The sequence below is a fragment of the Andrena cerasifolii genome, chromosome 3 (assembly GCF_050908995.1).
Source record: "Andrena cerasifolii isolate SP2316 chromosome 3, iyAndCera1_principal, whole genome shotgun sequence".
Taxonomy (NCBI): Eukaryota; Metazoa; Arthropoda; class Insecta; order Hymenoptera; family Andrenidae; genus Andrena; species Andrena cerasifolii.
The window spans coordinates 16,656,388-16,675,809 of NC_135120.1; the positions used below are offsets into that span (position 1 = coordinate 16,656,388).

The 19,422-nt window shown below is 36.1% G+C and overlaps 4 protein-coding genes and 1 non-coding gene across 5 annotated transcripts; 4 read left to right on the top strand and 1 right to left on the bottom strand.

Annotated features, from left to right (window-relative positions):
* Positions 1-201: 201 nt before the first annotated feature.
* Positions 202-2,756, top strand: Poldip2 (DNA polymerase delta interacting protein 2). Its single transcript, XM_076807958.1, has 6 exons — positions 202-461; positions 831-986; positions 1,055-1,154; positions 1,229-1,570; positions 1,655-1,860; positions 2,258-2,756. Exons 1-6 carry the CDS (start codon positions 367-369, stop codon positions 2,367-2,369), a joined length of 1,011 nt encoding a protein of 336 aa, XP_076664073.1. The 5' UTR covers positions 202-366; the 3' UTR covers positions 2,370-2,756.
* A 1,039-nt stretch (positions 2,757-3,795) lies between these two features.
* On the top strand, positions 3,796-6,045 carry Rplp2 (ribosomal protein LP2). Its single transcript, XM_076809012.1, has 4 exons — positions 3,796-3,949; positions 4,900-5,072; positions 5,670-5,771; positions 5,871-6,045. The coding sequence occupies exons 2-4, from the start codon at positions 4,901-4,903 to the stop codon at positions 5,939-5,941; spliced, it is 345 nt and encodes a 114-aa protein (XP_076665127.1). The 5' UTR covers positions 3,796-3,949; position 4,900; the 3' UTR covers positions 5,942-6,045.
* On the top strand, positions 4,760-4,835 carry LOC143367559 (small nucleolar RNA Me28S-Am982). The gene has a single exon (XR_013085051.1). It is a non-coding gene; the product is annotated as a small nucleolar RNA Me28S-Am982 (small nucleolar RNA).
* A 660-nt stretch (positions 6,046-6,705) lies between the features above and the next one.
* On the top strand, positions 6,706-17,843 carry Chc (clathrin heavy chain). Its single transcript, XM_076809005.1, has 15 exons — positions 6,706-6,951; positions 8,346-8,553; positions 8,735-9,693; positions 9,791-10,225; positions 10,306-10,759; positions 10,830-11,149; positions 11,277-11,542; positions 11,626-11,860; positions 11,999-12,381; positions 12,456-12,753; positions 13,205-13,645; positions 13,719-14,281; positions 14,363-14,585; positions 14,902-14,977; positions 15,068-17,843. Exons 1-15 carry the CDS (start codon positions 6,910-6,912, stop codon positions 15,211-15,213), a joined length of 5,049 nt encoding a protein of 1,682 aa, XP_076665120.1. The 5' UTR covers positions 6,706-6,909; the 3' UTR covers positions 15,214-17,843.
* An 81-nt stretch (positions 17,844-17,924) lies between these two features.
* On the bottom strand, positions 17,925-19,239 carry Pop4 (ribonuclease P/MRP subunit POP4). Its single transcript, XM_076809010.1, has 4 exons — positions 18,898-19,239; positions 18,679-18,818; positions 18,191-18,581; positions 17,925-18,109 (listed from the first exon to the last, which is right to left on the bottom strand). The coding sequence occupies exons 1-4, from the start codon at positions 18,911-18,913 to the stop codon at positions 17,973-17,975; spliced, it is 684 nt and encodes a 227-aa protein (XP_076665125.1). The 5' UTR covers positions 18,914-19,239; the 3' UTR covers positions 17,925-17,972.
* Positions 19,240-19,422: the final 183 nt, after the last annotated feature.

Below are 19,422 nucleotides of genomic sequence, written 5' to 3' on the forward strand. Positions count from 1 at the left end.
AGCACACGACGTCTATAAGCCGTCTTTAAGACGTCTTTCAGACTTTCAAGACGTCTTCAGACTTTTAAGACGTCTTCGGACGTCTTAAAGACGTATCCTTATATTTTACTTTATAAAAGTACATTATAACATTTATAACTGTATGTACTTAATATTCATGTTAACATTATCTTCGTTACGAGAATCCGCCTTTACATTAAACGCGCACATAAACAGACCGTGTAATGTTCGTTATTATAACATAGTCCGTAATGGTCCGCAAGGAGATTTAGAAGTGTCAAGTACTCACTGTCATGTACTTTCGTTTCAATGCCACACGCTCTAAACTAAAAATTCTGTTTTATTAACAGTATCGTGTAAGGAAGTATGGAACTTGCGCGAAATTTTGTTACTAGCAAATTGAAATGTTGCCTTCTTAAAGTATCGGAAAAATCTTGTTTGTATCACGTAAGAAGTATCAGGTAACATGAATTTCATATTAAATCAAAACTAGTACGTGATAATACAATGAAAATATTAAATGCATTTTAACGTTACTTCACGAAGCATAGCTAGAAATGTTTTCTTAATTTACTTAATTTATATCTCATGACTTACGACTGTCCTTCTTGTTTACGAATTCTGTCATTATTGTTAAATTTCAATTGTATGTATAGGACGGAGAGTTAAAGATTACTTAATAGAAGAGCTTAATCTGTCACAGTTTTTTTTTTGTCATTGTCCTTAAAAACATTTCGGTGAGAAGTAAAAGATATTAATTTTAAGTTACATAGGTTACATAATTTATTGGAGATCTGGTTACAATTCCGTGAGAAATGTCTGTGTTACAGATTAGCAGAGGTAGGAAAATTAGAAACACCGAAATTACAGGGAAAGTACGAAACTGGTCAATTAATTTTACATAGAGTGTTTGGTTACCGTGGTGTGATATTATTTCCATGGGTTGCGAAGGTTTATGACAGAGATATTCCAAATAAAAGGGAGAAGTAAGTATGAAATGTTATAAGTAGCGTAGCGATAATGAAATTAAATTAAAGCTAGCATTTCATTGCAGAAACATAAATGGTAACTTTAACAGTGTGGAGAAAGAAGTAAAAGGTAGAACGCACACATTTTATCAAGTATTAATTGACCAAAGAGATTGTCCGTTCATAGTAAGTATAACAAATATCTAAATTGAGTAGGTGAAGACTAATATCTTGTAAACGTTGCGTGTATACATACGCAGCGCGCGCAAACGGAAGCTGTAACATTCTTGGGTAACCATGAAAGTAGTCGCAGCTTATACGCGATACCAGGATTGGACTATGTCGCTCACGAAGATGTCTTGCCTTATACTACGAATGAAAAGACCGCTCTGCAACACGAACTTTTTGATAAATTTTTAACGTACCATCCGAATCGAGATCCATGTTTCATGGCGCAGGAAACACTTAAAGCATGGCAGAAAAAGAACCATCCATGGTTGGAATTGTCAGATGTACATAAAGAGACCACTGAAAATGTTCGTGTAACCGTTATACCGTTCTATATGGGTTGCAGAGGGAGTCAAACTACAGCTGTACACTGGGTATGTTACAACATACGTGCGTGACAAATGTACAATTGATTATCAAGTTAATAATTTCGTATTAATCAAATGTATGTTGTATAGTGGCGCTACTGCATCCGTTTAGAAAATTTAGGTGACTTGAGCGTACAATTGCGTGAAAGACATTGGCGAATATTTAGTCTTTCTGGCACATTGGAGACCGTCAGAGGAAGAGGCGTGGTCGGCCAAGAACCTGTTTTGTCAAAAACATTACCAGCCTTTCAATATAGTAGTCATGTGAGTTTACAAGCTGCAAGTGGCCATATGTGGTATGTATTTAATTATATTACAGTTCAAGGTTGACTAACTGGCGGCTCGCAAGCCACCGGGGGCTCCTCCGCCTTGTTGCTACGCTAAGCGGCCCTTCTCCATACCTACCAGACTCTGACGATCGAAGCGGATTCCTCCTTCTTTCCTTCTCCTTTTGACTGCGATCGTCAGAGTCTGCTCGGTATGGAGGGGGCTGTTCAGGTGCCCCTGGTGGCCCACGAGCCACCAGTTACTCAACCCTGTTATGGTTGATTGAAAATTATTAATATCAGTCGTGAATGTCACTTTGAAAAGACGCAAATATGTATCTTTACTTTTGAAATTGTATCTTTGATATTACCATATTTGGTACCAGGATATAATAATATGTAATGTCATAAAAATGTAATGTTTTAGGGGTACATTCAGAATGGAACGGGAGGATGGATACGCATTTGATTGTAGAATACCGCCCTTTTCCTTAGAATCAAAAGCGGAAGAACCGTCCACGCCAAACATAAGTTCGTAATTCAATTTTGCTGCACTAAATGCGAAATATTTGTAATTACTCCTCTGATTCGCTGGAAATTTACCAATGATGAAACTCAAAATTATTCGTGTAGTGATATTTATAATATTGGCTGTTAAATTTGATTATAAATAGTATGAGTAGAATTTAAGTTACACAGCTTTCTTCTGACTACTAAATCCATAAGATGAAAGTGTTTCATAAAATATGTTACTTCAGAAACAAGGTAGGTTATAGACACAGAAATAAAATATAATTTTATAACTATACTGATTTATTCTTCTTTGTGCATTTAATAATGACAGAAGAAATAAGGAATTACAACTTTATAACAGCTGTAACTGTTAATAAAAGAAAACTGATGAATTTTGTATATTGAAAAATGTATATCTACGTTTGAAAATCTTATTTTTTTATTTTCATTTCTATTGTTATTTGCGTTCTGAACTTCTGACACGGTTTTAAAAATAGATAATGACCCTCTTGAATAAATCAGACGAAATGTCAAAAGAAACATACCATTCAACGTTAAGCGTAATTAATATCTAAATTAAAAATACATTTTTTAAAAAATTATGAATCATACTTCGTTTATTCGTAACAAGAGTGATGCAACACAAAAACTATCTCCATTAAATTTAAATAAATATGTAACTAATGAAGTTTGAAAAATATTCTTGAAAATGCTAAAAATATAGCACGGTTGAAACTTGCCATCAAAAACATTATAAGTTTGTTAGTTACACTGCTTTCGCTCTAAATAATATATAGCCATAATATAAGCTAAAATAAGCTTTCGCTGATACCACAGTATTTAAATAATAAACACTGCCAAACACAAAATTTGTCAACCCCAGTCCTGCCACCCGAGGCACGCTATGAAAAACGACATTCCCGTCTATGACACGAGGGTTCGTGGCACAGATCGCAGTGCCACTGAGCGCTACATGGCCGTTATATCAGTAGGGTAGATGTCCCATTTACCGTGCTTTGACACCGACTTGCTCGCGAAGGAATTAATTACTGACTTCTCTTACTTTAATTTTACTTGGTGAAAATTTATATTGATGTTTTGAACTTTTCTCTTTATTAAGACATCTTTTTCGGGTTGAAAATGAAATTTTTTTATATTTTTTTAATTGGAATAAAAATACATGCTTTTGCCCCAATTACCGTGCCCTGAAATATGCGTTGTCCCTATTCCCGTGCCCTTTTTGGAACAGCGTTCCCGCGGTTAGGTTATGTCTTTGAACTGTTCAAAACATTTTTTGCTTTTCGAGAGGTGTTTTTATGTAATTTTAATATGACCTTTTCATTACAAAAGCAATATATGCAAATATAAATTTCTGTTCACACGTTCTGAAAAATGAATATAAGGTTAGATTTACACATACAGAGGGAGTGCGCGGCGTTTGAAGTTTTCTATTATGTTCCCTGGATGGCACTGCGGTAGTATTCCGAAATACGTTTCCTCTCTTCCTGTTTTCGCTCACTGCGTTCTTTATCGTTTGCCAACCCGTCGAAACGCTTGTATTTTTCTGTTGCAGCGTGATCCACGTTTCGTGTCGTAAGACTTAAAGGTGAATATATTGATTTAACTGTGAGTTTTATTGAAAAATATTGTAGACTATAAGCGTATAATTTATTAGCGAATAAAATGCTACGATTTATTCATAAAATAATAAGTTGCGATAGAGGATGATTTACGATATGAACATAAATATTGTTCACGCGTATAAGAATACTTGAGACGAAAATTCAACTCGTGTTGAGAAAGAAAGTCGTATACCTATTCATTTAAATTTAAAATATTGTTTTTAAGAACAATAACTTCAGTTTTTAATACTCTTTATACACGAAAATTATTTCACTTTTGTTCGAATTACATGTATATAAATATTTAGTGTACATGTTAAATATTATAATTTCAAACATAATCAGTTATAATAGAGCTGTTACTTTTTGACCCGTCGGCTACCCGGAACAACTTCAAGCAATTGAGTTTTTTATTGTCTGTGGTATTATTTGATGTTAGCCAAAAATGATCGAACAATACCATGTTCAATGGCTTGAACTTGTTCCGGGTAGCCGAATACCCGACGCGTCAAAAAGTAACAGCTCTAGTTCTAAAAATATTCATTTGTTATAAGTATTAACACTATATTATACCTGGCATCTTTATACTATTAAAGCTTGTAGGTATACCTATTTAATATTATTGCGTTCTCGTTGCTTACGCGTAGCAGAGGTTAGTGCTATCTACAACTACAAAAATAGCGCGGGATATAATAAGATTTATTTAAATGATCTCTGCTCAAAGTATATTTCTCTTTCTTTAACTTCTGTTTTCAATTAATAGTTAATATCGGTTTGTTTGAAAATTTAATCCGTGTACATGATGATTCCAAACAATCACCATCTTTCGACTGATAACCATGATGGTAATTTTTCTTACTGAAGTGATCACAAAGTGTAAAACTAATTGTTTATATGTGATATATGTATTACCCATGTGCCATATGTTTTTCAGAATGCGTTACGTGGCCGCTTATCTCTTAGCCGCTTTAGGAGGCAAATTTTCTCCTGGCCAAAATGATATCGAAAAAATTCTATCATCTGTTGGAATTGAAACAGATGCTGAGAAACTCAAGAAGGTCATAGCAGAATTGGATGGAAAATCAATCGATGAGATCATAGCGCAGGGTATGTTTCCTGTATTGTTTCCAGTTATATTATAACTATACTATGTTATGATTCCTTTTTAAACACACTATAATCACTTAATCGCTTTATCTATTCGTGTCTTCATTGCGTTCCAAGCAACAACTTATACTCTTATCTCACTAAAATAATAATGTGGATAGAAAGGCAACGAATTGTATTGCAAAACTGTCCTTGCAGTTTATGATTTTTGTTGCATTATTATTCGTGGTAGGTGCTGAGAAATTAATACTGTACTATATATGTATCATATACGATTCTTTGGCACAGTAACAACTTTCTTATATATTAAAAATGAATTGTAGGAGAAATATAGCAGAAACAGAAAAGAAATTTAAAGAAAGATTGCAAAAGGTTCGACTTTTTTTTATCTTTTAAAAAAATGTACAAAAAATGTTTGCGTTCGTATTTATTTCGTACGTTTCGTAAAATTTCTGTTTGTACAAAATATTTTGTTGATGCAAACGAGTAGCGTTTTGCGCAATAAAATATTCCTTACCGTTATACAAGGCTTTGTATGTGTTTGTATTATGCTTGAAAGTTGTTACCCAATCTGTAAAAATAATTTCATTGTTACAGGACGTGAGAAATTATCGAGCATGCCTGTCGGCGGCGGTGCGGCTGCCAGCGCAGCTGCAGCACCAGCGGGAGCTGCTGCACCCGCGGCTGAAGAAAAGAAAGGTAAATTTTCATTCGACTATTCTACTTTGCAAGTATCGCAACTATTCGAAACAAGAATACACTACTGAGAAAATGACTCATTCAAATTTCTGTTAATAGAAGAGAAAAAGCCAGCTAAGGAAGAATCTGAATCAGACGACGATGACATGGGCTTCGGTCTTTTCGATTAAATTCCATGCCGGCAGTGGCTGTAAAATGGCTACCTGTGGAGCATTTGTACTATACAGTTTTGACAAAATGATTTGAAAATAAATCGCATTTTTAATTTACTGTACCCAATTATTAATTTCTTTATCCATGTCATAACAGAAGCAAATATTTCATCCTTGCGTACCATCGCTGATACGCGTAGATTATAAAATTCTGTCCCGAACGAACGTTATGATAACCCTGATAACACTCCTAATTTAAAATCTTCGAATCTTTGTGAAATAACGAGGCTAAAATAACTGCGATATTTTCGTAGCATTATCTACTTCCACCGAGGCTACAGTTGAAAATAGCTGGAGAATGGAAACTCCATGATAACATGGGAGAAATTTTCTATCCTCGTTTAGACCTATCTACGTGCGAAAGAGACGGTACGAGGAGAGTACGTTGAATACCTACCACGTATACACTTGTGCGCCGTTGCGGCTTCATTCACAGTAGGGAGTGGGGGATGAGGATTGATGAAAGGAAGGGGTGGTGTTCGAGATTTACCCACGAAATTGAGCCGTATGTATTCTTACGCTGGACGAATATTCAAATGGTCAGGACCGCGGCGGCATTAGTCGTAATTGTTAGGCGTTCCGTTACGTGAACCGCGTGCCATTACTATTTGGATGCATTTGAAAACGTTTGGCAATATCGGTATATAGGATCGATCGGGGCAACTTTTGCACTTGAGGAGGAACTATTTTTAGACAGAGGGGCGGTCGTTGGCGGCCATGATGGGTGTCAGCGGCAAGTAGTGACGGCATTCGCTTTGCGTCAGTTGGTTTTGTGCGCTGATGGTCGGGCTGAGGTTTTCTGGTTGAGAAGCGCACCATTAGGCCGAAAACGCTTGTACATAGAAACGATAGACAGCCGCGTTATTACCGTCGGCTAAGGAACAGCGGGTGGAAAACCTCGGAAAGTTTTGGAAAACATCGAAAAAATGACGCAGTTACTACCCATAAGGTTTCAAGAACATCTTCAGGTAGGTGACCCGCTTTCATGCCCGGTTCCTCAATTATACACTTCGACACGTCGTCAAACATCACCGTTCCTGCCTGTTGTATTTTCAAATTTACATAAAGCTCCTAACGTCTGGTTATTCAGTTTCCCCGTTGGCACTTATTACTCCCGGCGATAGAACGGAAGTTCCGTTAAAACCTCCCGAATTGACGTTACTTTGACAGGTATATAATACGATCGCGTGTTCATTCGGACGCGTAAATTTCAATCAATTCTCAAGTATATTCTTAATAGAATATTTAGAGGTTAACCGATCGTTGGATCGATCTATATCGTAAAGTTGACGGGGGAAAAAATAAATTGATTTTTTTTTATCAACGAGGGCCACGTCTGCTCGGCATATACGCCCCTTATTTCCGTCTTTACATGTCACGAATTTTCTAATTGAAATGTTTGTCGTTTTTGTATGACCTCTAGCATCCCGTGGAATAAACTTGTAATTTGAATGAATTATTCGTTAATTTCTCCCCTTCGCGAACGAGCGCACGATTTGTTCAATGATTTATCATTACATATCGATTCTCTTAGAATTCAGAAAACATCCATTTAATTCGATTGTTTCTCTGTGCAGTTTATATGTATATGCTTTATTGATTATTGTATGAGTAATATTGTAAGAATAGATTTGGTAATATATGGTTTCCATGAAATTTTAAGGATGTTTGAATAAATAAATATACTTGTACCTTCTCTTTTTATATTAATGTATCTTCAGAATCTTCTTTATTATAATAAAGTTGACTTGTTCATGTTAACATTATTACTGAGCACTTTAACTTTCAACAAAATTAATTGGTTATGTTCTACCTACAATTTTTGCAATTTCCATTATTGCAATAATTGAAGTAATTATTATTCATAGCAGTTGTTGGTTTTATGATAATTTAATGTACCACTCTGTATATTCATATTTATAATAATTATTCGTGGTCATAGAAGAAAATTTGCTGACACAATCTTTTCCATACAAATACAAAAATTTAACAAAAACTGCAAGAAACATTGTCTTCCTTTAAAGTTATTTAAACTTTGCAACAATGAGTGTCAGACATATAAGAATTTACATATAACATTCTGTGCGTATAAGAACATGAGAATTAAGTATTAACCTTTAGAGGGCCGGGATTTTTTTATTGAAATTCTAAATTTTATTTACTTAAAATTTATGCATATATACCACCAAAGTGGCCAGCAAAGTATCCAAATTCTTAGGTGGCCTCTATAGTTGTGGCCCTCTAACGGTTAAATACTAAAAGGAACTCGATACATAGTAGAATTGAGTTTAAGAACAACAGTATGTTTCGTGTGCCTCTGAATATAATTCTTTCAATTTACCTTTCATTATTACTGTTATAGCTTACAGCTGTTGGAATTAACGCTAACAATGTCGGCTTTAACACACTTACTATGGAGTCTGATAAATTTATTTGCGTCAGAGAGAAGGTTGGCGATACCGCCCAGGTAGTTATTATCGACATGAATGATTCTGCTAATCCCATCAGGAGACCTATTTCCGCAGATTCGGCAATAATGAATCCTGCGAGTAAAGTTATCGCTTTAAAAGGTAATAGATGTTTTTTGAACAAGTAAACATATAGACGTTAATAACTAGATAAGAAATTAAATCCAAGTACCATTAATACCCCGAGGGTACTATCGCATTACGTTTATAATATTTTGCTACATCGGAAAAGATTCTGGGTTTCGATGAAAGATTAATAGAGGTTTTGTATTTGTTACGTTAGCGTTGAAGACACTTCAGATCTTTAATATAGAAATGAAATCAAAAATGAAAGCTCATACAATGACAGAAGACGTAGTCTTCTGGAAGTGGATATCTTTAAATACCCTGGCATTGGTAACCGAGACTGCTGTTTATCATTGGTCCATGGAAGGGGAGTCGACTCCGAACAAAATGTTCGATCGGCATTCCTCGTTAAACGGATGTCAGATAATTAACTATAGAACGGATCCGAAGCAAACATGGCTCTTATTGATCGGCATTTCGGCTCAGCACAACAGAGTGGTCGGTGCTATGCAGCTTTATTCCGTCGAAAGAAAATGTTCTCAGCCGATCGAGGGACACGCTGCTTCTTTCGCCCAATTTAAAATGGAAGGGAACGCGGAGCCGAGTAACTTGTTCTGCTTCGCTGTTAGAACGGTGCAGGGCGCGAAACTCCATATTATCGAAGTAGGCCAACCTCCCGCTGGCAATCAACCTTTCCCGAAGAAGGCGGTAGATGTCTTTTTCCCGCCGGAAGCTGGAAATGATTTCCCAGTTGCGATGCAAGTCAGCTCTAAGTATGATGTTATATATTTAATAACGAAATATGGTTATATACATATGTACGATATTGAGTCTGCAACATGTATATTTATGAATCGTATCTCTGGAGAGACTATTTTTGTCACCGCTCCGCACGAAGCGTCTGGTGGTATAATAGGAGTAAATCGGAAGGGTCAAGTATTATCTGTGTCCGTCGACGAAGAAAACATAATTCCGTATATAAATGGAGTTCTACAAAACCCTGAACTCGCGTTACGAATGGCTGTAAGGAACAACTTGTCAGGAGCCGAAGATTTGTTTGTGAGGAAATTTAATATGCTCTTTCAAAATGGCCAGTATGCCGAGGCTGCTAAAGTTGCAGCGAATGCTCCGAAAGGAATACTCCGAACTCCAACGACTATTCAACGATTTCAACAAGTACGTTCGCAATTTGTAAATTACATTACAAAGGCCCATTTAAATTTACCGTGTATTGTTGTTCGGCATAACTATATCGTATGTATATCCATGTTAGGTACCAACCACGCAAGGTCAAACATCGCCTCTGTTGCAATATTTTGGAATACTTTTAGATCAAGGACAGTTGAACAAATATGAATCTTTGGAATTATGTCGTCCAGTGCTGGTACAGGGACGTAAGCAACTTCTTGAGAAATGGCTGAAAGAAGATAAGCTAGAGTGCAGCGAAGAATTGGGGGACTTAGTGAAACAGGCTGATCCGACCTTAGCTCTCAGCGTTTACTTAAGAGCTAACGTTCCCAATAAAGTTATACAATGCTTCGCGGAAACTGGTCAATTTTCAAAGATTGTGCTGTACGCGAAGAAAGTCTCGTACACCCCTGATTATATATTTTTGTTAAGGAATGTCATGAGAATTAATCCTGATCAGGGTGTAGCATTTGCCCAAAGGTTAGTTCAAGATGACGAGCCACTAGCCGATATCAACCAAGTAAGTATCGCGGTACTGTCTATCACGTCGAGACCGTATTACAGTTTTTCAACAGAGTATGTGTTTCATTGCTTTCGTAGATCGTGGACATATTTATGGAACAAAATATGGTGCAGCAATGTACAGCATTTTTGTTGGACGCTTTAAAAAATAATCGGCCAAGCGAAGGAGCATTACAAACGCGTCTTTTAGAAATGAATTTGATATCCGCTCCGCAAGTTGCTGATGCGATCTTAGGGAACCAAATGTTTACTCATTACGACAGAGCTCATATCGCGCAATTATGCGAGAAAGCTGGATTGTTACAGCGTGCTTTAGAACATTACACCGATTTGTACGATATCAAAAGAGCTGTTGTTCATACACATTTACTGTCGCCGGATTGGCTCGTTGGATTTTTTGGAACATTATCCGTTGAAGATTCTCTAGAATGTTTGAAGGCAATGTTAACTGCTAATATAAGACAAAACTTACAGATTTGTATTCAAATTGCAACCAAGTATCACGAACAGTTGACCACTAAAGCGTTGATAGGTAATTATTATCTAACGCGCTTTACTTTAATCGTTTCAGTTCATACACGTAACAATGCCATTATTTTCAGATTTGTTTGAAAGCTTCAAATCATACGAAGGTTTATTTTACTTCCTGGGATCGATCGTTAACTTCAGTCAAGATCAGGAAGTGCACTTCAAATACATTCAAGCAGCTTGTAAAACTGGACAGATTAAAGAAGTCGAACGAATTTGTAGAGAAAGCAATTGCTATAATCCAGAGCGCGTTAAAAACTTCCTGAAGGAAGCGAAATTATCTGATCAGTTACCTTTGATAATTGTTTGCGATCGATTTGATTTTGTGCATGACCTTGTACTGTACCTTTACCGAAATAATTTACAAAAGTACATTGAAATTTATGTACAAAAGGTAAGTTTCATAGAATCAAACAGCGAACTTCATCTCGTGTCTTGATATTAATTTAAAATTATGTGTTAGACAGAAATGTATGAATTCTAAGAAATGTCGATTAATTCAGCATGAAATTTCTATTTAGGTAAATCCATCGCGATTGCCAGTTGTGGTGGGTGGTTTGTTGGATGTTGATTGTTCAGAGGATATAATAAAGAATTTAATTCTGGTGGTGCGAGGACAGTTCTCTACTGATGAACTTGTAGAAGAAGTTGAGAAAAGAAATCGTTTGAAACTTTTACTCCCATGGCTGGAATCTCGTGTCCATGAAGGTTGTATTGAGCCTGCGACCCATAATGCACTGGCAAAAATATACATTGACAGTAACAACAATCCTGAAAGATTCCTCAAGTAAGTTCACAAAATATATGTACGCATGCAGTTTAATATAAACTAGTAATGGACTGTCCTACTATTTAATTTTTGTTCTTCAGAGAGAATCAGTTTTATGATAGCAGAGTGGTAGGGAAGTATTGTGAGAAGCGTGATCCTCATTTAGCATGCATCGCATACGAGCGTGGCCAGTGTGATCGAGAGTTGATAAGCGTATGCAATGAGAACAGTCTTTTCAAAAGCGAAGCAAGATACTTGGTCAGACGCCGAGATCCTGACCTGTGGGCTGAAGTTCTTCTTGAAAGTAACCCGTACAAGAGGCAATTAATCGATCAGGTTGGTGTGCATTACAATTAGTAATCAGAAGAATTGAATTAACAACAGATTTGTAAAGATTTCCAATAATACCTTACTTTTACGGTTTCAACTAATTACTGAAAGGCAATACAATATGATTGATATACTTGTTTGTAGGTTGTACAAACAGCTTTGTCAGAGACTCAAGACCCCGAAGATATATCAGTTACCGTGAAAGCGTTTATGACCGCTGATTTACCCAACGAACTAATCGAGCTTCTCGAGAAAATTGTGCTCGACAGCAGTGTATTTAGCGATCACCGTAATTTGCAAAACCTTTTAATTCTAACGGCGATAAAAGCTGATCGCACGCGCGTTATGGAGTATATCAATCGATTGGATAATTACGATGCCCCCGACATTGCTAACATAGCTATTAACAACGAGTTATACGAGGAAGCTTTTGCAATCTTTAAAAAGTTCGATGTCAATACGTCGGCCATTCAAGTTTTGATTGAGCAAGTTAATAACTTAGACAGAGCTTATGAGTTTGCCGAGAGGTATGGTACAATCTATATGAAACATAGTGTTACTGGTCGTTTCTTAATAATTAACGTGATGCGTGTTTTTGCAGATGCAATGAACCACCAGTATGGTCGCAATTAGCAAGAGCCCAATTACAACAAGGTTTAGTTAAAGAAGCCATTGACAGTTTCATTAAAGCAGATGATCCTTCAGCATACGTAGACGTTGTGGAAACTGCCCATCGAACATCCCACTGGGAAGACTTAGTTCGTTACTTGCAGATGGCCCGCAAAAAAGCACGCGAATCTTTCATCGAAAGTGAATTAATATATGCGTATGCGAGAACTAACAGGCTTGCAGATCTCGAAGAATTCATTTCTGGCCCGAATCATGCTGATATACAGAAGGTTTGGATATGTACATTGTTTTAAAGAATGTTTAGAAGATAATGTTAAGGCTATAAAGTGATTTGTGGCGAAATGACGAGGAAAGCTCTGGTCAGAAAAGAATCAGACAATCAGATGGGAATATTCTAAAAAATGAACTCGAAGTTCGCCATTTCAAGCTTGCCAATAAAGAAAATGCACAACATTCGAGTGGTATGTGAGCAAAAGCAGATTTATCGGCTTATGATCTGAAGGATACCGTTGATGTACTACTCAAGCGTGCTTTTCAAATCCTTTCACTCGGAAGAAAGTTTGCTTTATTAGTTTTCTTGATTGGTAAGCTCGAAGATACGAGCTTCAAGTACATTTTTGAAAATATCATTGCACTCCTTTTGACGAGAGTGTCACGTTCTTCGATCACAAATCACTGTACCGACATGGAATTCTCCTCTATATCATTTAATCGTTTCAGATTGGCGATCGATGTTTCGATGACAAGATGTACGATGCTGCCAAACTGCTGTACAACAACGTATCAAACTTTGCACGATTAGCCATTACGCTTGTCCACTTGAAAGAATTTCAAGGTGCCGTTGAGAGTGCCCGTAAAGCCAATTCGACTCGCACTTGGAAGGAAGTTTGTTTCGCTTGCGTGGATAGCGGAGAGTTTAGATTAGCACAGATGTGCGGCCTGCACATAGTTGTACACGCAGACGAGCTCGAGGATCTAATTAATTATTACCAAGATCGAGGGCACTTCGAGGAACTCATTAATCTCCTAGAAGCTGCACTGGGACTCGAGAGGGCACACATGGGGATGTTTACTGAATTAGCTATACTTTACAGCAAATATAAGCCTCAACGAATGAGGGAGCATCTGGAACTCTTCTGGTCCCGCGTTAATATACCAAAGGTATGTTTATTAACCGCTCCCAGAAATGTTCGACTGAAGCGAATAGATTTATACTTATGAATAAAATGTGCAGGTACTTCGTGCAGCGGAACAAGCGCATTTATGGGCAGAGCTTGTATTTTTGTATGATAAATATGAAGAGTACGATAATGCAGTACTTGCAATGATGCAACATCCCACCGAAGCATGGCGAGAGGGCCATTTCAAAGATGTGATCACTAAAGTAGCGAATGTCGAGCTTTATTACAAAGCTATACAGTTCTACGTGGAATTCAAACCCCTGCTTTTGAATGATGTGTTACTCGTGCTTGCTCCGCGCATGGATCACACAAGAGGAGTGGCATATTTCAAAAGGACAGGACATTTGCAACTTGTGAAACCATATTTGAGATCAGTCCAGACTCTGAATAATAAAGCGATCAACGAAGCATTAAATAGTCTGCTTATCGATGAAGAAGATTACCAGGGTCTCAGAACATCGATCGACGCGTTCGATAATTTTGATAATATTGCGCTAGCGCAACAATTAGAGAAGCACGAGTTAATTGAATTTAGGAGAATCGCTGCGTATTTGTATAAAGGAAACAATAGATGGAAACAATCGGTGGAGCTTTGTAAGAAGGACCGATTATTCAGGTAAATTACATCGGTAGAGTACACATCGTCTTTTAAAATTCTTATTTACCATTTTACTTACGACATTGATGTTTCGTATAGAGATGCTATGGAGTACGCAGCAGAATCTCGAAACGCCGAAGTTGCCGAAGAATTGTTAGAATGGTTCCTGGAAAGAGGATCGAAAGATTGTTTTGCATCATGCTTGTTCCATTGTTATGACCTGCTTCATCCAGACGTTATTCTAGAGCTTGCATGGAGACATCGTATCTTACACTTCGCCATGCCGTACCTTATACAAGTTGCACGAGAATATATTACTAAGGTGAGTACTTACCATTTGAACGCTCTGCGTACGCCGCGTGCTGGCGGCTGGACTTCTCTAATCGCACCTCTTAACCATAATTTCCGAACGCCTGCGAGCGTTCCACGCACAGGCTGTATGCGCTGTCGCATTCGTGTTGAATTAAGGGGCTGTTCCGCTCTAGAACCCATAAAAATAGGTGATCTTTAGGAATTAATTGAAAGAGAACTACTACATTTAATTTAATGGGACTTTTTGCATTGTATTAAGGATGTCTTAAACTATATAAATATATTTTTAGACCGGAACCAAACATATATATTTCTTCTATGCATAGGTTGATAAACTGGAAGAAGCTGAAAGCCGACGCATCGAAGAAACTGATCACCAAGAACACAAGCCTATGATTATGCGTAAGTATTTGTGACGGTAACTTTTATAGTATAAACACTTTGAATTTATTATATATTTTCTAATGTCGTACGTGTATATGTGTGTTGCAGCGGAACCTCAGTTAATGTTAACAGCAGGGCCAGGCATGATGGCACCTGGTTACGCGGCGCAGGGTGTATACGGTGCGCCTCCACAAGGTGTCTATCCACCTGCTGCTGCTGCAGCAGCAGCAGCATACCAGGGCTATGGTATGTGAAACACAATGTGCAACGCATTAAATAACAGAGATCAACAGAATCTACTTTTCTATAATATTTAGGTAGAACAAGATTATTTCAATAGCCCATAATTATTATTATTAAATGCTGAAACAATATCATTAAAGAGAAAAAGCATTGCCGCGAAACAATTGTAATATATAATGAAGGTAATGAATTCAAAGTGAACTACAAAATATTTAAGCGCGAGTTTCTAGTTTGTCGGTAACGTTTATAAAACGATTAATTTACTGTTACAATAATCAAAGAGTACACGTGGGTCATTATTTACTGAAGGGGAAAAAGATGGAGAACCGTACTGAAATATATTTAAATATTTTGCAAATACACGTAATCTACTAACGTTCAAGCAGCTATGGAATAGTTGATCTTACAATTAGTTATTCACAGTTGCGTTGAAATGTTTTCTTTTTAAATTAAATTTCATTATTTCATGTTACTTCGCAAAGTAACCACGATATAGTTTTACGGATATGTCAATGCATTGTGTACGTATGTGCCTTTGTTTAAGTATTGAAAAGAAATTTTAATTTAAGGTAAACGTAAAATTAACGGTCTTAAAAAGATACTTGTAAGTTTCACTTTAATAAATATGTCACGAAATTACAAAGTGCTTCCTTTTTGGTAAAAAAGAAAAATGAAAAAAATTCGGCGAATCATGTTGCAAACGATTATTAAGAGAACATAGGCACTCGATTTCAACGTTCGTTCGTGTCCATTCATAGAAAGTGGGAAACTGAAAAATATTATTCCGAAATATAATTTATGGTAATAAAAATGCTCTAGTTACCTATATTCATTAAAAAGTTGTTGTCACAGTCAAATGTATGAGCCTCGAAATACTTAGCGAAATAAATTTAAAAAAAAAAAAAGAAAGCGGCATATATCAGTACATCAGTATAACACAGTAAGGAAAAAAAAGCGACGCTACGAAGTTTAAACTGTATGTAATGCATCTAGAAAATTAAATAGAGTAAAATATAAAATACGTTTGTATGTCTTATCAGTGTATAAGTTTAGTATCTGTGTGTGTTGTTGCTGTGGCATGGAGAAATAAAAATTTAGCACTCGATCCGGCAGCCAAAACGTGAAACATAGAGTAGCAACGTTACATGCTCTGCTAAAGAAAAAAAATATTAATAATGAAGGTAGCTCTCTGATATACTCTTGCTAGACAAAAAAAAACGTATGTATAATCCACCGAGAAACAGCAATCTAACTATTTCGTCATATTGATGTATGGATATATGTACTGTGGCTTGTTTACGTTGACTTATGATGTTGACTTTGTCCCCTCTCTTTTTGTACACGTCAAATTAAAGCATGTAACACCCGTGACGATGTTCAAAGGTGTTAAGTTATATAAACCTAATTGTAACTTTGTTTACTTTATTAACGTGTTCGGTTTCTAGAAATATAATTGAAGTTTTCTTTTTTACTTATCATGTTTGGTTCATACAGCGTATGTATGTATAGTGTCCTATTTGAATGTATTATTCGTTATATCATTGTATTAATGTATAATGAAATTATAATACAAGTATTAATGCAAGTTGAGTGATCAGATTCCAACGCATACGTAGAAAAACAAATGAGAGAACCGTGTTGTTGGCGTTTCTGCTCGTTAAATGATTTACATTAACTGTATAAAATGCTCTGCTAACAGGTCAGGATCAATGTACAAGGTATGTCGGAGAAGTGTAACAATTTCCCGACATATCTTACGTTCAATGTTCCTAAACGAGCTACCTTATCGCATAAGACATTTTCAGTGACATTTCCTTGTGTCACGCGTCTCAAAGTAAACGAGGCATACACACTTATAAATTGTTCTCATTACTCGTAAGTATCGAACGAAAGTTTAAAGTTGACGAACTGTAATAGAACAATATTAACGCGACAGAGCATTCTCAAATACAATCGAACAGTGCTCGCCGCACCAACAATATTGTCTGTTATAAGTGGCTTTCGTTTGGTATTTAATGATTGCGGTGATTCAAGCTGCATATATTAAATAAAAGTGTTAAAATTAGATGATATGGACGAGAATCTGTAACATTCCTAATAATCACTTCACCTTCATTGAAATTATATAATGAATAAAATTGTAGATTGAAAAGTGTATCTAATGCTGTTCCGAAAACAAATAGTAATGTAATTGTATCGTTGTTTGGATATTACGGATTATAATAAAATATTAGTAAATTTGGAAATAAACATATTGAAATTGCTTGTTGACTATACAAACAGACACATACACGAATCGAAACCACAGCTCTGTAATGGTGAGAGTCGGCATGAAATGTGAATTGATTACCACCATTGAATTTATTTCAATAAACAGTGATATGATTTGAATACATAATTTACTACGTTGATTTTCTGTGTACCGCTCTTTCATACATCGAGATTAGACACACTTTCGCTATAATAAGAATACACGTTCTTAAATATCCTTTTCATGTTTCTGTACAGCAATCTATCGTTTAGTATATACGTACTCATTGCATTCTAGCGTAGGAAGTTGTATAATTAGTAAATGGAATGACAATGAATTATCTTATTTTGTTTTCCTTCTTGAAATAAAAAGTTTGTACTTGATGGCATATATCGTATTAATTTATGTTCTTTATGAAATATAGATCTTTAAGCAAAAGGAGGTAGATTTCTTAATTGTAACGATTTTACATAAATTATAAAGTATTTATTTATCACACAGCGAACATTAATTTATTCATTACAGTTCGTAGACACGTGCAGCCTTGAATTTCTTTATAGTTCGTTCCGTGGGTCTTATGCAAAGATCTTTCCCGAATAATTCCAATTTTATTTGCTTCAGATAAATATTCATGATAACAACATCCTTAGGTATTGCTGAAAATACATAAAAACAGCGCGATTTGTAAATACTGAATCTTATTTAATATCAAGAGAAATATGGAACCACTCGCATACTTCGAATGGTATCGTCCTTTCCACAAATTCTGAAAGTATTTTTGGTATCTTGAATGACTATGCCATTTAGTCCGACTAAGCTGGGGCATTTGGATCCAACAACGGATATTTTGGCACCGTGGAAGTCTGCTTTAATTAATTGTTGATTGACGTTCTCCCAATTCGGATCAGTTGGATCTGTTGGTGTATTAATGAAGAACTTGCTCCCTAGCATTCTTTCCATATAGTTCAGCCACAATTGATTCAACGGTAATAAATCATTATATTTCATGTCATCCTTACAACCGATTTTGCGCAAGCCAAGTTGCATTCGTTTTCTACTGGTTAACAGCTTTCCTTTACATCGTTTCTTTTTATTCCACTTGTTCCTATGTTTACTGAGTATAAACGACTGCGAAATAATTACAACGATGCATGTATTTAAATTGTTATATTTCGTAAGTATGAAATAATGAAATATGCTTCATTTTAGATGTACTTTGTCCTACCTTTCTTAACTCATCTGCTATAGACCCAGTGTCGGCCGGTGGCAATGTATTTTGTAAAAAATTTGTGATGTACTGCTCACTATTTTTATAAGTACTAATTTGTTTTGTTATATATTTTGGCAGCGTTGAACATATACTTTCTGAAAGTAACAATGCGTGTTAATTTCTTATAAAAGAATAATAATGATTATGCCGATATATTATTCTGTAAATACACACGATTGGATTCTTCCATTACGATTAATAGTTGCGATGGAAGTATTGGAACTATTAAATGAGCTTCGTCGCTATTTACTAAGTTTACTTTCTAATCTTCAGATATCGTGTATTTTTATTTGTCAAAATAATTCGAAACCTGGGCTGTCAAAAAACACTAGTGTTAGGTTAGTTGAAACACAAATGTCTTGTGTGTCTAAGAATGCAGAAGTATTGGAATATTCAATTGTAATGAAATTCTTTGGTAGTGAAACATCTTAATTTAATCGAAATATATATTTGTGTCATTCCTATTTCATCAAATTCAGTTTCAGTAAATTAAAATTGATGTACACTAGGCGCCAAAATCGGCTTCCCTTCGGAAATTTGGCAACGTTGCATGTCACTAGGCATAACCCGCATAATTCAGCGGTTTAGTGACATGCAACGTTGCCAAATTTCCGAAGGGAAGCCGTTTGACGTCTAGTGTATAGTAAGTTACATGCGTGTATGCATGTGTTGGGTGAGGAGTGGGGGTTATAAGACCAG

Coding starts and splice junctions, on each gene's coding strand:
- Poldip2 (XM_076807958.1), top strand. CDS start 367: ATGGAACTTGCGCGAAATTTTGTTACTAGCAAATTGAAATGTTGCCTT. Junction 1,155..1,228: donor AAAGAGATTGTCCGTTCATA/GTAAGTATAACA, acceptor ATACATACGCAG/CGCGCGCAAACGGAAGCTGT. Junction 1,571..1,654: donor AAACTACAGCTGTACACTGG/GTATGTTACAAC, acceptor TATGTTGTATAG/TGGCGCTACTGCATCCGTTT.
- Chc (XM_076809005.1), top strand. CDS start 6,910: ATGACGCAGTTACTACCCATAAGGTTTCAAGAACATCTTCAG. Junction 10,226..10,305: donor CACTAGCCGATATCAACCAA/GTAAGTATCGCG, acceptor TTGCTTTCGTAG/ATCGTGGACATATTTATGGA. Junction 11,543..11,625: donor AATCCTGAAAGATTCCTCAA/GTAAGTTCACAA, acceptor TTTGTTCTTCAG/AGAGAATCAGTTTTATGATA.
- Pop4 (XM_076809010.1), bottom strand. Junction 18,582..18,678: donor TAGCAGATGAGTTAAGAAAG/GTAGGACAAAGT, acceptor ATTATTTCGCAG/TCGTTTATACTCAGTAAACA. Junction 18,110..18,190: donor AAAGGACGATACCATTCGAA/GTATGCGAGTGG, acceptor ATGTATTTTCAG/CAATACCTAAGGATGTTGTT.
- Rplp2 (XM_076809012.1), top strand. CDS start 4,901: ATGCGTTACGTGGCCGCTTATCTCTTAGCCGCTTTAGGAGGCAAATTT. Junction 5,073..5,669: donor CGATGAGATCATAGCGCAGG/GTATGTTTCCTG, acceptor TCATTGTTACAG/GACGTGAGAAATTATCGAGC. Junction 5,772..5,870: donor CGCGGCTGAAGAAAAGAAAG/GTAAATTTTCAT, acceptor TTCTGTTAATAG/AAGAGAAAAAGCCAGCTAAG.